The sequence below is a fragment of the Clarias gariepinus genome, chromosome 18 (assembly GCF_024256425.1).
Source record: "Clarias gariepinus isolate MV-2021 ecotype Netherlands chromosome 18, CGAR_prim_01v2, whole genome shotgun sequence".
NCBI lineage: Eukaryota > Metazoa > Chordata > Actinopteri > Siluriformes > Clariidae > Clarias > Clarias gariepinus.
In genome coordinates, this window is record NC_071117.1 from 9,648,780 (window position 1) to 9,668,504 (window position 19,725).

The 19,725-nt window shown below is 39.2% G+C and overlaps 1 protein-coding gene across 2 annotated transcripts; it reads left to right on the forward strand.

Moving 5' to 3' along the window:
* Positions 1-7: 7 nt before the first annotated feature.
* On the forward strand, positions 8-16,638 carry b3gnt2a (UDP-GlcNAc:betaGal beta-1,3-N-acetylglucosaminyltransferase 2a). 2 transcript variants are annotated; one of them, XM_053477527.1, is made up of 2 exons: positions 8-326; positions 13,831-16,638. In XM_053477527.1, the coding sequence occupies exon 2, from the start codon at positions 13,851-13,853 to the stop codon at positions 15,066-15,068; it is 1,218 nt and encodes a 405-aa protein (XP_053333502.1). In that variant the 5' UTR covers positions 8-326; positions 13,831-13,850; the 3' UTR covers positions 15,069-16,638. The 2 variants fall into 2 exon arrangements, with proteins under 2 accessions (XP_053333502.1, XP_053333501.1); XM_053477526.1 differs by lacking the exon at positions 8-326 and adding an exon at positions 9,506-9,733.
* The last annotated feature ends 3,087 nt before the right edge of the window (positions 16,639-19,725 follow it).

A 19,725-nucleotide genomic window follows, 5' to 3' on the forward strand; every position in this document is an offset into this window, starting at 1 on the left:
TCGGTGCGGTAGTGCGCGGGGTGCAGGGCGCGTGACGGCTTTAACTCAAGCACGCGTTCATTTCTTAACAATGCGCGCGGTTAGGTTTCCCCGAGCGAACAGGTTCCCCTGGAGGAGAAGTGTGAGCTTTTAAAACCGACCCGCTAAACAGAATGAGGAGAATATTAACTCGGTAAAATAACAATAGTTAATAATGATTTATAGTAATAATAATAATAAATAATAATAATAATAAGAGAGAGAGTGATCCGGGGGAAGAACCCATGATGTTCTGAGGAAGGACGAGACTGGAGACTGGGAGGAGAAAAGAGAAAGGAAAGACTAAGGTGAGTAGGTGATGATTTCACCCTAAACACACTCCACCTGTAAACACACACACATGGGGAGGACATCAGGCTTTGATGGTGCAGCCTGGCGTCATGGCAACATTGTAACTCATGATGTAGAGAGAAAACACACCTGCGGTCCAGGTGAGAGGGAAATCCAGAGCTGATGCTTGTTAGATCTCAGAGCTCGTTAGAGAGAGAAAGAGAGAGAGAGAGTGAATGGAAATCCTCCTCTGTGGAGTATACACACATTCAGCGTCATAAGAGAGGAGTAACAGGTGCATTGTTTAACATCCTCACTCTCACTTATCGTCTATATCCTGTGTACAGTGTCGCGCGGGGGTGTTGCATCCTATCCCAGGAGACCTGGGGCACAAGACGGGGGGCGGGGGATGGGGGGGTGTTGCATCCTATCCCAGGAGACCTAGGGCACACCCTGGACGGGCTGTCAATTTGTCACAGGGTGCACACACACACACACACACGTGACGGGCTAATCTGCATGTCTTTGGACTGCCGGAGGAAATTCACCACGCACAGGCACAGAGGTGGGAATCGAACCTGGACCCTGGTGGCGCAAGGCGCTAAAACACAGCTAAGCCATCGTGCTGCCACTGTTTGACATCCTCTGTTTTCTTATTTCATAAGTGACGATCCCCTGGTCTGTACATTCACAACTGATTGATTGATCGATTGATTGATTGGGTGTCCCACATTTTTGTCCGAGTGCATCAATGCTTTTCATTAGATCTTCCGCATCCTGGGTCGTTAGTCGCTTGTCGGTCTAAGTCTCATGGGATTTTCGCTTTGCATCAGTCACAGAACGTCCTTCTATTTGATTTGTAATTATTATTATGGGCCAAGCATTATAATGTCAGCACGATGACGAGATGACTATAAATAATTAAAGAATTCTTTTGATTGTGTAAAGCTACCTTGTGACAATGACAATTGGTAAAAGAGCTATACAAATAAAATTAAATTGAAATTGAATTGATTTTAAATGGTTGAAGGTCTTAACATACCCAAAAGGCATGGTGCTTGGGCCCGATCATTGTGCTTGCAAATATATTTATTATATTTCCGGATGCACCAGAAAGAAACAGCCAGTTGTGACAAAGCCTTTAACGTGTGCCGTACTCAGTGACTTGCAACTATATTTATTATTTGATTAACCAAATAAAGTGCAGCTCAAAAAAGCATTTTGCAAATTAGTTAAGTTCAGCCTGTATTACACTTGCACATAACTGCACAGTGAAATTCTTTATCCTTTGCTTATCCCATCTTTTTGGTGTTAGAGTGCAGGATCAGTCGTTATACGGCGCCTCAGGAGCAGACAGGGCTAAGGGCCTTGTTCAAGAGCCCAACAGGGGCAACCCGGCGGAGCAGGGGCTCGAACCGCCAACCGTCTCATCAGCAACTCGGAGCCTTAACACACTGAGCCACCACTGTACCTTAAAAAAAAAAACATTTGGTTATTCATAAATGACAAAAAAAAAGAGCATAACTGTTCGTGTGTGTTTGTTCGGAGTCAGGGAGGGAAAGCCTAGCCTGGTCTTTTTTTTTTCAGTTTGTCCTGAGCATGTGACCATTGTCGCTTGCGAAGCGACACACTTGACATCTCCAGGGTCTGGGTTTGATTCTGTGTGCATGGATTTTGCATGTTCTCTACCTTCTTGGTGGGTTTCCTCCTGGTACTCCGGTTTCCTCCCTCATTCCAAAGATACGCAGGTTAGGCTGATTGTCAGTCCCAAATTGCCCGTAGAGTGTAAATGCACGTGTGAATGTTGAACAGAGGTCCTATCACAGTCGTAGAAATGGTGGTCATCATCACTGGCCTCCACGGTCTCTAGTTGGACTACAGAGGTTCCTCGATAGATGGATTGATGGATGGATGGAGCCCACAGTAGCGTCACGTTCCCAGTTCCTTCTTCTTGGTTTACAGGAATGAAACCCGGTGGGGTTCCCTAATGTTGTAGGTTCTCTGCCTTGAGGTTAGACATGTTGTGTCTCCTGAGCTGCTTTTATGCTCATCAGGGTTGAAAAGAACTTGTGATTGGATTTTTTTCTCTTGCTTTATTTGTAGACCTTTGTGTGTGAAAAACCAAAGGAGATCAGCAACAAACATTAAACGATCAAAGTCACTGAGATTGCTTTTCCATTCTTGACTGTTTTCGCATGGTTGCTCTGATGAGCCTTCATGAACTAATGGGAGATTTGCTAAAAGGAACACCTGAACATTTATTATTTTTTGAATTGGGGACATAATTGATTTATGAGTTGATTGTACGAAGGTTGATTTTTACACACCAGACCGTGCAGGATAATATGAGGACCAGCATGGAGGACCAGTTGTGAGCTTGTGGCACTGCAAATCCTATAGACCTGAAGATCCTTCTGTGTGTTTCTTAGGTAGCCTGGGAAAGTCGTGCATTAAGCCTACGTATGCTTTTTTGTATGAGATAACGTGGAGCTAGAACTGTTACCGACATTCAAGGACAATAAAAAGTCTTCCTGATGGGCCGTAAATAAATGGAGTGCAAAGTACAAAGATAAAGGGTTTATAACTGTTGGTATAAATGTACCAGTAAAGTTAAGGCCATCCTGTCTTTTATAGATTAAAAAAAAAAAAACTTTAGTGGAAGATTTAATTTTGGCATCGACATGGTTATTTGCTGTAAACCCCTGTTCAGCAGGGTGCAACAAAACCACCAGAAGTTACAGGATGTATGAAGCAGAAGCAGAACACGGTCTGATTACTTTCTTATCCAGTCTGCGGATTCATGCAGCCTGAGACAGACAGACAGTCATGTCTGGTGATCACAGCCAGGATTTGGTCTCCGTTTGCGCTGATATTTTGTGTGTCAGCATTAATCGAGAAGCCACATCTGAGGATCAAAATAACTTTTGCAGAACAAATGACACAAATGGGAAAGTGACCGACATGACGTTTATTGATAAGTGTTTGGTCTTCAGTGGGACTTACAAAAAGATCTAGAGGAACATGGCATTCCTCGACACTGTTGTTCCATGTCTGTACCATCGACTTTTGCCCCCATATCTAATATGAGCAAGGAGCTTCTTTATGCACTTAAAATATCCTGCACATTTCTGTCAAACACTGACATAAGTGAGACAGTCGCTGTTATTTCAGTCAGCATCACGAGTGTGTTATGTTAGGTCATGCCTGAATAGCGGGCGTCATTACTTGTTGAGCAACAGCAGAAAAAGGGAAATCATTTGCTTAGAAAATGTCTTCAAACCCACGAGCACAAGTGAATTATAAAAACACACACACCAGATATGCATGACTTTTTTTTTTTTTTTAACAGACACAGCCGTAATGTAATGTCGGACATGAACCAGTGAACCGTTTCCTCGTATCACTCCACGATGATCACCTTAGCTCCAATAATGATGATGTCATAAAATGCACATTCACAACAACTTACTGAAGATGGATGATTTTCTTTCTTCTTCTTGTAATCATTATTTTTTACATTTTATACTATAATTTAATAAATAAATAAATACTTTCAATTAAAGCTCAGTTAAAATATAAAGTATGACCGTCCTTTCTGCACTTGGGATTATAATCCCGTGGACGTTGGCTCAAAGCAGCTTTACAGAAATGTATACACTCAGGATGATCATTTTGAAAAGTAGGAAAAGATTTAAAAAGGAAGAAACGTTGACTGAAATGGAAACCCATCTATCTATGGGTGACGACAGAATGACGACAGCGTGACTCTTCAAAAAGTGTCAGACATGGTCAAAAGTGAAGTTGTATACCGGGAAATGTGTTTCAAGTAACATAAAGTTCTCTTTGTTGTTGAGGTTAACAATTATTAACTGATGGAAACTCACAGAACTGTTCATGTGATCATTTCGGCCCCAAAACTATCAGAGCATTGCAGTCTCGACCTGTCATAGTGAAACTATTTGTGGCTTGATGTGCGTACGTGCGTGTGTGTGTGTGTGTGTGCGCGCGCACGAATGCATATACTGTAGAAGGGGGACAATAATAAAATGTATACACATAATCAACTCTTGTTATTGATTGTTATTTATATTTTTAAAACGTGAATTGAATTTAAAGATGTCAGTAGTCGCACAATCGCGATCATGTGACCACCGGAAGAGAGGGGTTTATTTTCCATGTTGAAGTGTTTTCCATGAAACTTTTTGGGCCCCTCTGTCTGTGTGTCTGTCTGTGTGTCTGTCTGTCTGTGTGTCTGTCTGTCTGTCTGTCTGTCTGTCTGTGTGTCTGTCTGTCTGTTAGGGCTGTGCGATATGGACAAAAAAAACCTATCACGATTTTCTTGAACAATATTGTGATTTCGATTTTAATCTGTGTAATTCGACACACAGACATGTTTTACAGTGTAAATGTGAAACACTTTTCCAAAGGAAAACAAATAGATCTTCATCAAAGACCTGTAACATGTCTCTAAAACAGACATAAGGCAAAAAAAATCCCCTAGTAAAGCTGTAAAAAATGTCTCTAGAATAGACCTACGGCAAAAAGTGTGTGTGTGTTAGGGCTGTAGCTGACTTAAAGTATCAAAAAAACTAAAGGACTATTAGGAACACCATACTAATACGGTGTTTGACCCCCTTTCGCCTTCAGAACTGCCGTAATTCTACATGGCATTGATTTAACAAGGTGCTGAAAGCATTCTTTAGAAATGTTGGCCCATATTGATAGGATAGCATCTTGCAGTTGATGGAGATTTGTGGGATGCACATCCAGGGCACGAAGCTTCCGTTCCACCACATCCCAAAGATGCTCTATTGGGCTGAGATCTGGTGACTGTGGGGGCCGTTTTAGTACAGTGAACTCATTGTCATGTTCAAGAAACCAATTTGAAATGATTGGAGCTTTGTGACATGGTGCATTATCCTGCTGGAAGTAGCCATTAGAGGATGGGTACATGGTGGTCATAAAGGGATGGACATGGTCAGAAACAATGCTCAGGTTGCCCGTGGCATTTAAACGATGCCCAGTTGGCACTAAGGGGCCTAAAGTGTGCCAAGAAAACATCCCCCACACCATTACACCACCACCACCAGCCTGCACAGTGGTAACAAGGCATGATGGATCCATGTTCTCATTCTGTTTACGCCAAATTCTGACTCTACCATTTGAATGTCTCAACAGAAATCGAGACTCATCAGACCAGGCAACATTTTTCCAGTCTTCAACTGTGCAATTTTGGTGAGCTTGTGCAAATTGTAGCCTCTTTTTTCTATTTGTAGTGGAGATGAGTGGTACCCGGTGGGGTCTTCTGCTGTTGTAGCCCATCCGCCTCAAGGTTGTGCGTGTTGTGGCTTCACAAATGCTTTGCTGCATACCTCGGTTGTAACGAGTGGTTATTTCAGTCAAAGTTGCTCTTTTATCAGCTTGAATCATTTGGCCCATTCTTCTCTGACCTCTAGCATCAACAAGGCATTTTCGCCCACAGGACTGCCGCATACTGGATGTTTTTCCATTTTCACACCATTCTTTGTAAACCCTAGAAATAGTTGTGCGTGAAAATCCCAGTAACTGAGCAGATTGTGAAATACTCAGACCGGCCCGTCTGGCACCAACAACCATGCCACGATCAAGATGGCTTAAGTCACCTTTCTTTCCCATTCTGACATTCAGTTTGGAGTTCAGGAGTTTGGCTCGACCAGGACCACACCCCTAAATGCATTGAAGCAACTGCCATGTGATTGGTTGATTAGATAATTGCATTAATGGGAAATTAAACAGGTGTTCCTAATAATCCTTAAGTGAGTGTAAATTCATAGGTTTATGATTTACAAATTACATCAAACAAATTTGATTATAAAATAATCAATATAAAAAAGTCATGTTGTACAAGGTAAAAATATATAAACTATATATATTTTTATATACATGTATTTTTTTATATTGCTTGTTTTATAATAAAAATCGTTTTGTTATTTTCATCATAAACAATATTCATTTAGTGTAAACATCTTTGTATTACATGACAAACCCCTGCAAAATATATGTGAGAATTATTATTACATGTCTTTATTTTCTATTCATTAATTTTCTATTAATTTGTCACGTGCCTAGGGTTAATTATAATAGTATTAATATATTTGATGATAATAATTTCCAGTTTTCAACTCCTGGGATTTGCATAAAAATGGAAAAGAGCGAGTGTGACAAAGTTACCAGAAGAACTCATATTCTCCAGCAGGCTCAGTAAAACCTAACAGCTGTTTTTCTTATAAAACTGCACAAATCTGTGTCTAAAACTCCTGATTTAAAGCAACGAGTTTTCACTCCAAATATTGACTGTTTATTTTATTACTCTTTATAGAAGTTTCCTTTATGCAGAAATGTTTTTAAAAGCATCTTATGCTTATGACATATTTTTGTACGTGCCTAAGACTTTTACACAGAACTATAAGTAAAACAGTTGTTAGGTTTTACTGATCTTGCTGGAGAATGAGTTCTTCTGGTAACTTTGTCACACTCGCTCTTTTCTATTTTTATGCAAATCCCAGGAGCGTACGTTAGGTTTTTTGTTTCCATCTGAAAACTGGTCTGTCTTGTACTATCTTTTTTTCTTTGCAGCCATCCATATATTCTCATGTAATGTTATTTATTTATTTTTAACTAAATGATTTTGCACATAATTATGCAGACATGATAAACCTATATAACAAAATTGATACAGCATATAATATGGTGCCTAAGACTTTTGCACAGCATTGTGTATGTATATGTGTGTGTATATACAGTGTGTGTGTGTATGTATGTTTGTATATATATATATATATATATGTGTATATATGTGTGTGTGTGTTGAATGTGTACATATTTGTGTGTGCACACATGTATACATGATGTATGTGTGTGTGCACATATATAATGTAAGTGTGTATTAATATATACACACACATACATATGTTCCTGGATACGACCGCACCTCAGCCAGGGTCATTTCCTGACGTACCACTTTCTCGTACTTATAGCTAAATTTTCATTTTCATTCAACTTTCTTAAAACACTGTAAGGCCATGGAAACAACATTTCGCTGATATGTCTTGGCGTTATTTCACTCTTTGTCAAAGATAACAGATAACCTTATCTGATCGTTTTATAAGCTGTCCTTAAAGGTTACTCAGGAAATGAATGTAAAATGCGGTAACAGAAAATCTCGTATTTCAGTAATGTCATATTTAGTGATTAACGAAGACACAAAGTGTAAAAACACATCAGCAGAGGAGTCATTTCAGCATGTAGCCGATCTCAAGCTGTACCCTTGATGTTGATGAATATGTCCAGCCAGTTGTAAAGGGGGGACTAGAATACCCAATATCAAAAGTGAAAGGAAAGAAGGAGAAAATATGTTATAGGTCTGATTTAAACAGAATGAAAGACTTAAAAGGGAACTACAGGGAGCAAAGCACAAGACAAGAAAGATGCAGAGAATTTTTTTCTTTTCTTTTTATCTCTCAGCAAAAATAACAAACTGCAAAAACTTTACAAATGCAAAAGAGCAAGCAGTCATTCTTGATTTTGAAGTTACATTTATAGTTTGAACTTAATTAGCCTTTGACTGTAAACGCAGGACTTCTATATGGTGTAAGTGATTTATGTCAGTTGCAGTAATTAGAGATGAGCAAAGTACACAATTCCTGTACATGTAAACTTTTCTGATGTAAAGTCTGAACTTTCCCATGCTGCTATGCCCAAGCAAACATTTTTTCCACACATTCATTTTACAGCTTGACAGTGCAGTAACAAAGATTATAACTCGGGTTTAACCCTGTTGTGTAATCACATTTACACCGGAATGTAATTTCCAAGAATTTTTTTTTGTGGACTGAATTTGTAACCATCTGTTAGAGTGCAACCCTATGACCTTTATAAATGCTCTACAAAGTTGTCTGGTAATATTTAAGGAATCATTGGTCCTTTTAGCTTTGTTTGTCAGTATTTGAGAAAAATAATCTCTCTTTCTCTCTCTCTCTCTCTCTCTCTCTCTCTCTCTATATATATATATATATATATATATATATATATATATATATATATGTATGTATGTATGTATGTACGTATATATAGAAAAAGTGACATTCATATATTCCTATCAATTAATTTACCGATTTGAAATGTATACCAACACAGATTCTATTATATGTGGGTAATATATACAGTATATATAACCAACAATATAAATAACAAATTGTTGTTTACACTTCTTAACATATTCAACACATTCAATGTTTAAAATAGAAAAAAAAAAGAATAAATATGATAAGATTTACATAACACTAAAATTAATGGAAAATTGTAATGTTTAAAAAAAACATTATTTGAAAAGTAATGGAATTACAAATTTCCTTTTCATGCTGTTTTTAAAGCATATTTTTACTTTATATACACTTGGTTATACTATGTGACATTTTCAGGCACATTCAATGTTTAAAATAGTATAAATATAAGATTTACATCAAATCAGCATTAAGGGAGAATTTAATCAACTTCATGCATGTATTAAAATATAAAACATGTATTATATTATATTATATTAAAATTTAATTACTAATTTCCATTGCATCCTGTTCTTATTTAAAATTTTTGCAAAGTTCCAAATCATGATATTTTTAAGGCATATTTTTACTATTATATACTGTATATACCCTGTATCTACAATTAATATTATTATTTATTTATTTATTTATTTATTTACTTTTGCTCACCTAACCAACTCTTCTATCAACTGCAGAAACCATTTTTATATTATTTGCAACCGGTCACATCTATCTGTTCCTGTATTTTCTATCTCATGTAAAATATACAAAACTTTGTTTGATCAATAATTTAAAAAAATCCTGCCAGTATGATGTTAAAGTAAAGAAATGTTTCTGTATTATATAGTTAAGAATTTGGATTTCACATTGACACATACAAGGCAGTGCAGAGTACTTCTCTGTGGGTTGTGTGTGGCTAAAATGACCTTTATGCTTTTCTTTGTATCTGAGTCAGAGTTTGAGACACTGCATGCAAACCTGTAATTGGTATCATGAGGAAGCAAGAATCAAGGACGCATGACACCGCTCTGCTGTGAGATATAGGCAATGAGGCAGAGAGAGAGAGAGAGAGAGAGAGAGAGACAGGAAAGACGTAGCATGTCCGAGAGGAAGAAAGCCGGACGATAAACAAAATGTCAACACCAAGGCCGTGGGCAGAAGGGTGATTACATAGAAAATGCAAGTTAATGAGGTAATGGCACAATCGGTTTAAAGAGAAGAAGGAAGATCTGATATGCAGCCGGTCGTGCTGTTGCCGCTGTGGCCCGAGCTCAGACTCAAGTGGAGAATCTCCTGCCCGCCCATGGAGCTCAGTGTCGGGCCACCCTGCTCCCAATCCAGATGTGAGTAAGACCAGTCGTGGAAGGACTGAATCACTGATCATGTCCTCCATTCTGAGCTCTAATTGCATTTTCGTGGCCATGATAACCACAATAATCCCTTTTTTTTTAAACAAAGAATTTGGGATTTGGTATTATGGTGGTCTTTTGTAGAGACAGAAGTAAATCTAATTAATCTACTCAGCTGGTCAGAATTTATATCTTTACGTTTCATACATTGGAGGGCCAGTCTAGTTCTTGGTTGTCTGTCTGTATGTCTGTCCAGCCAGATTTTGTCACAGGATCACGCAAACCTGGCGTGACAAAATCTAAGGGAACTTTGCTAAGTCCTTGGGTATTTGTCTGAAGTTAATCCTGTGCAATAAATGAAAATAAAATGTTAAGTAAAGGTTATAAGCAGTTATGGGCCAGAAAAGGAACCACAAATTTTGTCGTGGTACTGTGGGCCTGTCTTAAATCGACCGCTGGACAGAATTTAATGAAACTTTTGCAGTGCTGAGATATACAGTATCTGCCTGACGTCTAAACTGCACCAGAAATAAAATCAAACGATCAAGACACATTAAAGCTGATCAGAGTATTTTTAACTCTTTTCCTGTAAATGACGGGTACTTCAGCTAGTGTATTCTGTATACAGTTATTTATATCTATATATAGTTTATTTTTTATCAATTTACAAATTACAAAATGAGTAAACAGAAGAAAAATCAAATCAATATTTGCTGTGACTACCTTTACTGTCTCCAAGCCAGCATCAGTTCTTTCACTTGCAGTAAATTAGGGATTTTGTAGGATCAGAATCACGTGCATGATTAACCCATCATATCAAGCAAGAGCGAACGATCATCAATTTTATATGTAAGCTGAAATACAATCATAAACTGAAACTGAAACGGGCTATAAACTGGGTAAACAGCCAAACTCTTATGAGGTGGTTTAAAAAAGTTTCGAGATTAGCGTGGCACAGATCCTGTTGCTTTCGCCGTATGTCGTTTCTCACACGCCTTAAAACGTGGCAATTAGAAAGTCCTGTTGACGGTTTGTGCCGGGCGGTTGAGTTCTTGAAGCACAATGCCACGAATGTTGAAAACGACAATAAGTATGCACTTGGTCAAGCTGTGGACCTGCCTCGGTGGTGGAAGGTGGAACTATAAGAAACAACATTTAATATTCATGTACAATTCAGGGTTTTCATTAGTATAGTATGGTTTAAACTTTGAAAAATGGATCTAGAAAACTCAGCAAGGGCCTTGGTGGCTCAGTGGTATGTTCACATCAAAAGGCCCGGGTTCGATTTCCACCCAATGCCCAAACCCCTGCCACTGGATGCAGTGCCGGTCCCAAGCCCAGTTAAATGGGAGGGTTGCTCCAGGAAGGGCATCCGGTGTAAAACCTGCTGTATGTGTATCAGCAGCGGAAGACCGACAAAATTCTAGAAAATCAGCAGCACTTATAATTGACACGATAAGCGTCAGCAGACACATTTTGCATTGTTTATCTGAGGCCATAAAAGAGTTGTAATGTAAATCTTATTAGAAATTGAGCTGTAAATTGTACAGACTCGAGGGACTGCACAGATACTGGGCTTATGCTGTCGGCAAGACATGAAAACTATCATTTAATCTAGAACGACTTACTGTAAGCAAGTGCATTGTCCAAGAAAAGCCTATTACAGTGTTACATTACAGCGTGAAAGCAGTGTGGCAAAACAGATGATACAAGATCTATTTTAGTGTGAAACTTGCCACCATACAAAAACGCCTTGGCACACCAACCAGTCCAGCAAAGTCATTACAAGCCTTTTTTTTTTTTGGTTCCCTGACGATTTTCTCCCTAATTTAGTGGTAGCTATTTCCCACCTGCACTCCCACATCAAGACTCCTACCACTAACCAGGGAGGGTGAAGACTAGCACAGAGCCACCTGAAGCCACCAACCACCGTTCGGGGTGACGTAAGACTCGGAAAAAACCCAGTGCTATCCGTTCCTTCTGCTCGCGGATTGATATGAAGGTGTGATGTGAAAATGCCTCTCATCCCTCCCCTCTGAAAGCTCTCTTCTTTTTAAATTTTTTTTTTATGTGGTGCCACCTCTTGGGGTGCCATCATGCCACTCGTGAAATCATAACCTGTACAAGATCAAACCACCTCCACTGTAGAAACACCTCTTCATGTGTTCTGGAACCTGATCTAAATCTCAGAAAGGGCTGATCTCAAGTCAGGGATGATGTTTCTTATAGCTCAGGTTATCTGAGAGAGAGACACGAGACACCTCCGAGTTTAAAGTACAGGTCCTTCTCAAAAAATTAGCATATTGTGATAAAGTTCATTATTTTCTGTAATGTACTAATAAACATTAGACTTTCATATATTTCAGATTCATTACACACAACTGAAGTAGTTTAAGCCTTTTAATTGTTTTAATATTGATGATTTTGGCATACAGCTCATGAAAACCCAAAATTCCTATTTAAAAAAATTAGCATATTTCATCCGACCAATAAAAGAAAAGTGTTTTTAATTCAAAAAAAGTCAACCTCCAAATAATTATGTTCAATTATGCACTCAATACTTGGTCGGGAATCCTTTTGCAGAAATGACTGCTTCAATGCGGCGTGGCATGGAGGCAATCAGCCTGTGGCACTGCTGAGGTGTTATGGAGGCCCAGGATGCTTCGATAGCGGCCTTAAGCTCATCCAGAGTGTTGGGTCTTGTGTCTCTCAACTTTCTCTTCACAATATCCCACAGATTCTCTATGGGGTTCAGGTCAGGAGAGTTGGCAGGCCAATTGAGCACAGTAATACCATGGTCAGTAAACCATTTATCAGTGGTTTTGGCACTGTGAGCAGGTGCCAGGACGGGCTGAAAAATGAAACCTTCATCTTCATAAACTTTTTTCAGCAGATAGAAGCATGAAGTGCTCCAAAATCTCCTGATAGCTAGCTGCATTGACCCTGCCCTTGATAAAACACAGTGGACCAACACCAGCAGCTGACATGGCACCCCAGACCATCACTGACTGTGGGTACTTGACACTGGACTTCAGGCATTTTGGCATTTCCCTCTCCCCAGTCTTTCTCCAGACTCTGGCACCTTGATTTACGAATGACATGCAAAATTTGCTTTCATCCAAAAAAAGTACTTTGGACCACTGAGCAACCGTCCAGTGCTGCTTCTCTGTGGCCCAGGTCAGACGCTTCTGTCGCTGTTTATGGTTCAAAAGTGGCTTGACCTGGGGAATGCAGCACCTGTAGCCCATTTCCTGCACACGACTGTACACGGTGGCTCTGGATGTTTCTACTCCAGACTCAGTCCACTGCTTCCGCAGGTCCCCCAAGGTCTGGAATCGGTCCTTCTTCACAATCTTCCCTCCCAATTTTCCTTCCCACAGACTTCCCACTGAGGTGCCTTGATACAGCACTCTGGGAACAGCCTATTAGTTCAGAAATTTCTTTCTGTGTCTTACCCTCTTGCTTGAGGGTGTCAATGATGGCCTTCTGGACAGCAGTCAGGTCGGCAGTCTTACCCATGATTGCGGTTTTGAGTAAGGAACCAGGCTGGGAGTTTTTAAAAGCCTCAGGAATCTTTTGCAGGTGTTTAGAGTTAATTAGTTGATTCAGATGATTAGGTTAATAGCTCGTTTAGAGAACCTTTTCATGATATGCAAATTTTTTGAGATAGGAATTTTGGGTTTTCATGAGCTGTATGCCAAAATCATCAATATTAAAATAATTAAAAGGCTTGAACTACTTGAGTTGTGTGTAATGAATCTAAAATATATGAAATTCTAATGTTTATCAGTACATTACAGAAAATAATGAACTTTATCACAATATGCTAATTTTTTAAGAAGGACCTGTATACCCTTCTTAATATCGAGTTACAACACAGCTGCGAGTGTGGGGGTCAGTTAATTGTGAGCCAGCAAACATATGTCGAAGCAAGCAAACCATTGTAGGGTGGTGCAATGCCTTGGTGGAGATTTTAAACTTTAAACAGAAGATCATTCAAGCCAAGTCGCTTTTTAAGTTCTGTCTAATTGGGTTTTGTATCAAAGAGCTGTGTAGTAATTGTATTTTGTTGTATCTGTGTTTGTTTCTAGGTGGAAAGCGAATACCCAGGATGATTTGCGGCTTGAATAAAACCAAGTTCATAGGCGTGATGATGATGGTCAACTTCCTGATTTACATCCTGGTGGAGATGACACGGAGTTATGGCAGCCTGGACCCCACGAAGCCCCGCATACCATCGAAGCTATTCTGGAAAAAGCCCCAAGTCAGCAAGGCCTTTTGGAACAGCAAGCAACAACATCTTGACTTTGTTTACAACCCGCTAATCGTTCCCACTACCGTTGGCACCGTCAGCGTGTCCCTTGGAGAAGTCACACAGCACTCCAATCAGATAAACTTTACAACCAAGATAGAACAGTGCAAACCAGACTTTACGGTAACCACACAGATTAAGGATTACAATTCCCTGCCTCAACGCTTCAAAGATTTCCTGCTTTATATGCAGTGTAGATCGTACCCGATGCTTATAGATGCACCAGGTGTGTGTTCTGAAACACCGTTCCTGCTGCTTGCTGTCAAGTCACTGACGCCTCATTTTGACCGGCGCCAGGCTATCCGGGAGTCCTGGGGACGTGCAGGGATCCTGGCCAACTACAGTGTGGCCACCGTCTTTCTCTTGGGCAACACAGAGGGAACCGATTACTTCCCGAATGTTTCGGATATGCTTCGTTACGAGGCCTCGCTGCATGGTGACCTGCTGCAGTGGGACTATCGTGACACGTTCTTCAATCTCACCCTGAAAGAAGTCCTGTTCCTTGAGTGGATGGCCGAGCGCTGCCCTTCAGCCCGGTACATCTTCAAGGGTGACGATGATGTCTTTGTGAACACCAGAAGCATCTTGAATTACCTCAGCGGACTCTCGGGGAACAAGGCGCGAGATTTATTTGTCGGAGACGTGATCAGTAAAGCCGGGCCCCACCGCGACAAGAAGCTGAAATACTACATCCCCGAAAATATCTTTGTCGGATCTTATCCACCGTACGCGGGCGGTGGAGGTTACTTGTACTCTGTTGACGTGGGAATCCGGTTGAGAAACATCTCTCAGCACGTCTCGCTTTTTCCCATCGATGACGTCTATACTGGCATGTGCCTGCAGAAACTTGGCTTGGTGCCGGAAAAGCACCAAGGATTTAGGACTTTCAACATAGAGGAAAAGTACAGAGAGAGTGCCTGCGCCTACCAAAGTTTAATGCTGGTCCATCCCAGGAGTCCACAGGAGATGATTAAAATCTGGGGCTGGATTAGCGACCCCGAGTTAAACTGCCAGTGATTGAGTGGGACTGTGGTTACAAGGTCATAAAATTGAGGGCCTAATTCTGGATCACCTGCTAGTCCGGATGCTGGTGTAGAAGACATCAGATTAGGTCTTCAGATAGTCCAGGCTGGATTCCACATGAATGGATTGTCCAACCTCTGACTTAACTTGATGAGCAAAGAATAAGATCGCTAATATCTCATCATCTGTCAGGTAATCTAAAGTGAAAGTTAATTGCCCGGTACCAGTGTCCCTCCAACAGCAGCCACCTCACACTTACTTCTCAACTTGTTCAGCAAATGTCTTTTCACTCATTTTGTAAAAAATATAATTTCTTTTCACTCATTTTGTGAAACTTCTTTTGTTAGATTTGACGCCGTCTTGGGTCTGAAATAAAAAGAAAATATGAAAGTTAATAACAGGCATAAATGCCAACAGACCCAGATTCTTGGCACACCTTTTTTTTTTTCTTGTTCCAACATTTGCAAAACTAGTATTTACAAATAAAAAAGGCATTATTTTTCTTTCCTTTATAACAGTTGCAAACTTACAGTTACAGTATTCTTTCAACCAAAAAAATATCATTTTCCTTTTTTTCAGTGTTCATTTTTGTTTATATACATTAAAATATTGTCAAACTAACGTAATAAAATCCTGCACGTTCTGATAGACATTCAGTATCATTAAAATGTCCTGCGATGTTGTGATGTATTGTATTGTTGTCATGTTGCTCACCTTTAGTTCTGGTCCAGATTGTCAGGTTTCAATAGCTTTCCAAGCCGTCCGTTTTAAATGACTGTATGTGCTTACCTTTTTCTACCTATTTTTATACACGGAATATTTCATTCTTTCAAAAACTGCTGTCTGCAAGTGATGTTACAACCAAAGAATGTCATTTGAATTCATTTATTTAAACATGGAGTGCATTTGATAGCTTAAGCTTAAAATAATTAATTACATGTATAAAAAGACTCAAGTGTTCCTGCGAAAGTTGATTTAACAGTGATCTAATTCTGTCATGAGGTCTAGTAGGCAAGTTGTGCTTTGGGGGGAATATGAGGTGGTATCAAAAAGTTTGGAGACTAGTTTTGTGATACACCACCAGATGGCAGCACAAGGCTCCACACGCAGTCACATGGAGCACTGACCTTCATAAGCCAGTGTGCTGAAAGACATCGTCCTGAGTACATCGTGAGCCATGCGTCTGGTGCTATTCTGACCACGTGCTAACCGTTAGCATGTCTGCGATTTCATCATCGACAGCAAGTTAGAACAAAGAGCGAACGTGAAAGTCTGTGTGAAACTGGGCAAATCTGCCAGAGAGACGTTTGCCGATGCTGTAATTCGAGTTGTTGGAGATGTTCCAAGTGGCATGCACGCTTTAAGAGCCCAAGAACGTAACTGTGAGACTAGAGAGATCAGGAAAACCTTCAACAAGCTCAACCCCCTGTTCGGCAACATGTACATGATGCTCATCACACAACAATCCACAACATCGCTGCCATTGCCGGTGTATCATATGCAACAGTCCAGGCGATCCTCACGTGTGATTTGAATATGCTGCCAAGTTCGTCCCCAGGAGCAGCGTGCTGTGGATCATCTGTCCTTCATGTCGAGGATCATTACCACTGACGAATCCTGGGTGTACGGGTACGACCCTGACATGGAGCATTGTGCATCGAGAATTCATCCCCAGACCGTCAATAGCGAATTCTAGCGCAAGGTTTTAGGGCATCTAAGAGAAGACAAACTGTGAAAAAATGAAGCTTGTAAACAGAGCTAATCTCAAAACCTTTTGATACCACCAGTATTTCCAACATGGCCACCTCCATAATATTGCTGTGTTCAACTACACTGTGAAGTTTTGTTCCTGCTTAAAGGGAACTGGAAGCTACACCCTTATCTGAATCCCATCTGCGATCTGTTTCACACTACTGAAGTACTGAATATGGGTTTTAAAAAGATTTGCAGATATGATTATATGCTTTTGTCAGCTTGGAACAGGAGCCATGTTAGCTTCATAGTTCCAGCGTAAAACTACAATAGAAAATAAAAAGAATAAGAATGAACGAATAATCATCTGAAATTGCATTATAATTTTGTTGACTTAAATGCGACTCTGGAGCAGAGATTACCTCGTCAATCTGTGGACCTGCTCCTGATACTTTGCACGTTTGACTTTCACAAGTGTGTGAATTACTGTACAAATAGTTTAAGTGTAAGTGTGATGTTTTAAACTCAGCTTGGCCTTAAAATAGACCTGGGTTTAGGTCGATCTGCACCCAAGTGCACTGTGGGTGCAAAAGCCATAACCTAATTGCCCTAAATAGTGTATTAACAAAATGTATGGAACCTAATAAAGTGTGGAACAAACTGTGGACTCTGTCCAAAAATAACTTTTATATTACTAGCCTTTTATAAGTTACTATTTAAAAATTCTAACTTTTTCAACATTATGTATTTTTATGAATTGTGTTCAGTTAAGCTTTAAATAAACTGCATTTCAGAATTTTTTTTTTTCATTAAAAGAAAAAAAACAACCACTCTATTTTTCTTTTTAATTTAATGTTTTAAACAAATAAACACTTATAGCTATAATAAATTAATCAGTAAAACAAGACAATTTCAAGCCTGAAATTATTATAAGAAAAATCACGGAATTGCTTTTTGGAATATTCCAATATTTGAGATGGAAAAAATATCACTAATCTTTCGTTTGGCGATTCATGTTTCGCCCCCTTTTTTTTTATTTTTTATTAATCTTTAATTTATATATGTTTGCATTTGAGATTGTGATACAACAGCGTTTTTCTATAATCCTACAGGTGGTGAGCTCTAAACTACTCACAATGGCAGGCAGCAAAGCATAATTTATTGTGAGTAACACACCAGAGATATGGGCTGCCTGGTACAAATATCGGTTTAGTTGAAGTAAATTTTGCGTTTTGTAGCCTGAAGCTTTTGAGTTATTGCTCAACTTTTTTTTCTTTTACAAGGTTCAAAGTTTTACAATTATAACAAAAATTCTGAGAAAAAAGAAATTCAATATCAAATTAGGATATTTATAAAAATGTGATGTTTACAGAATCTAAATACAAATCGAGTTGGCATCTACAATAGATCTCACGATAATATTGTATCAGGAGATCCCTAGTGGTTCCCATCTCCAATCCATACATATAATAAAGCTGTAAATGTCTGTACATTGACGATATTTGAAACAATAACTTGTAGAGACGTACTGTAAGATAGAACAGTAATAGAACATCAAAATTGTTCTGGGAATTTTTGTCGGTTTGTGTGTACACATCACGTAAAAACTACTGAATAAATCTGTGTTTGTATTTCGCCAAGCTTGAGGTAACGGAAAGAGTGGGTACACTAATTTAAAATTTTAATGAAAAATGCCCTTATCATAAAAAAATCATCTCAAAATTCAACAGATGTTGCTGTTCATTTTTTTAATATGATGTGTAATATTAATGTGACATTAAATTCAATGTGAACAAAGTCACGTGCACATTGAGTATTTATATAAATAGCAATTTTCATTCCAGTTTTGATTATTGCATTTGACTATAAGATATTTTCAATTGTAAGAGGCCATTTCTTTCTTTTTCTTTTTGCACTCCGTTGCTGTGAGAATAGTTATTCTGTTGTTTTTCTGTTTGTTATATGAACATTTCCTGTTTTTTACACCATGCAGTAGGGTGACAGTTCCAGCAGGAGATTAGACATCACTGTTTGATAGTTGCTTTGGTGCCTTATGTCATCTGTAACATTTATTTATTTTTTGGTTTTGCGCGCACACAAAAAACAATTAAAGAATTCCACAAGGTATCTGGGTCATTGTGTTAATATAGCTTTAAAATGTGAGGTAGCTTTAACTAACTTATTAGTTTAATCAGGTCTGCTTGGTGCTGAGAAAACCCTGTAATATACCGGACCAGGGATTAGACAGGGACCGGGCTGGGATCAACTGATTTAAGACACAAGAGTAAGCAGCATTCTGCAGTGTCAGTGTTTAATAAATAAAAAATTAAGTCTGTTTAAAAAGAAAAGAAACAGTAAAAACAATGACAGACTTTGGGTTTTCTCAGGGTTCTCTGGTTTCTTCCCTTCCCCAAAAATGCCAGTAGGTTGAATGGCTTTACAAAATTGATGTTTGTGTGTGTGTGTGTGTGTACAGAAAATACATTAAGTAGAAAACTCAATCTAGAAGCTATGTGTGTACATTTATTCCTGACTCCAAGCCCTCCAACATGCGAGGGTTGTTTCAGAAAGGGGATCTGGTGTACAGTAAACCTGTGCCAAGTTGTGTGTGGATCGGATGGGTGGAGCAGCCGAAACGCTTACGACAACAAAGGAACTCAACAATGTGATTAATACAATGGAACACTTTCACAAATACTTCCAAGGAAAACTTCTTTTTCCAAAAGTGTATACCTTCATGCCAAAAAAGGTTCCCCCACATAACGCCCCCCCCCTCCCACACACAGCCACCCATTAGAGTTGAAGTCTTCTCCTTTTTCACATCATTTTGAATGCTACATCATTGTGGCCAAACAACTCAATTTTTGTTTTATCTGACCATAAAACAGAAGACCAGTATTATGAGAAAGGTAAGAACAAGACTCCTGGTCTTCTGTTTTATGGTCAGATGGAATCATTT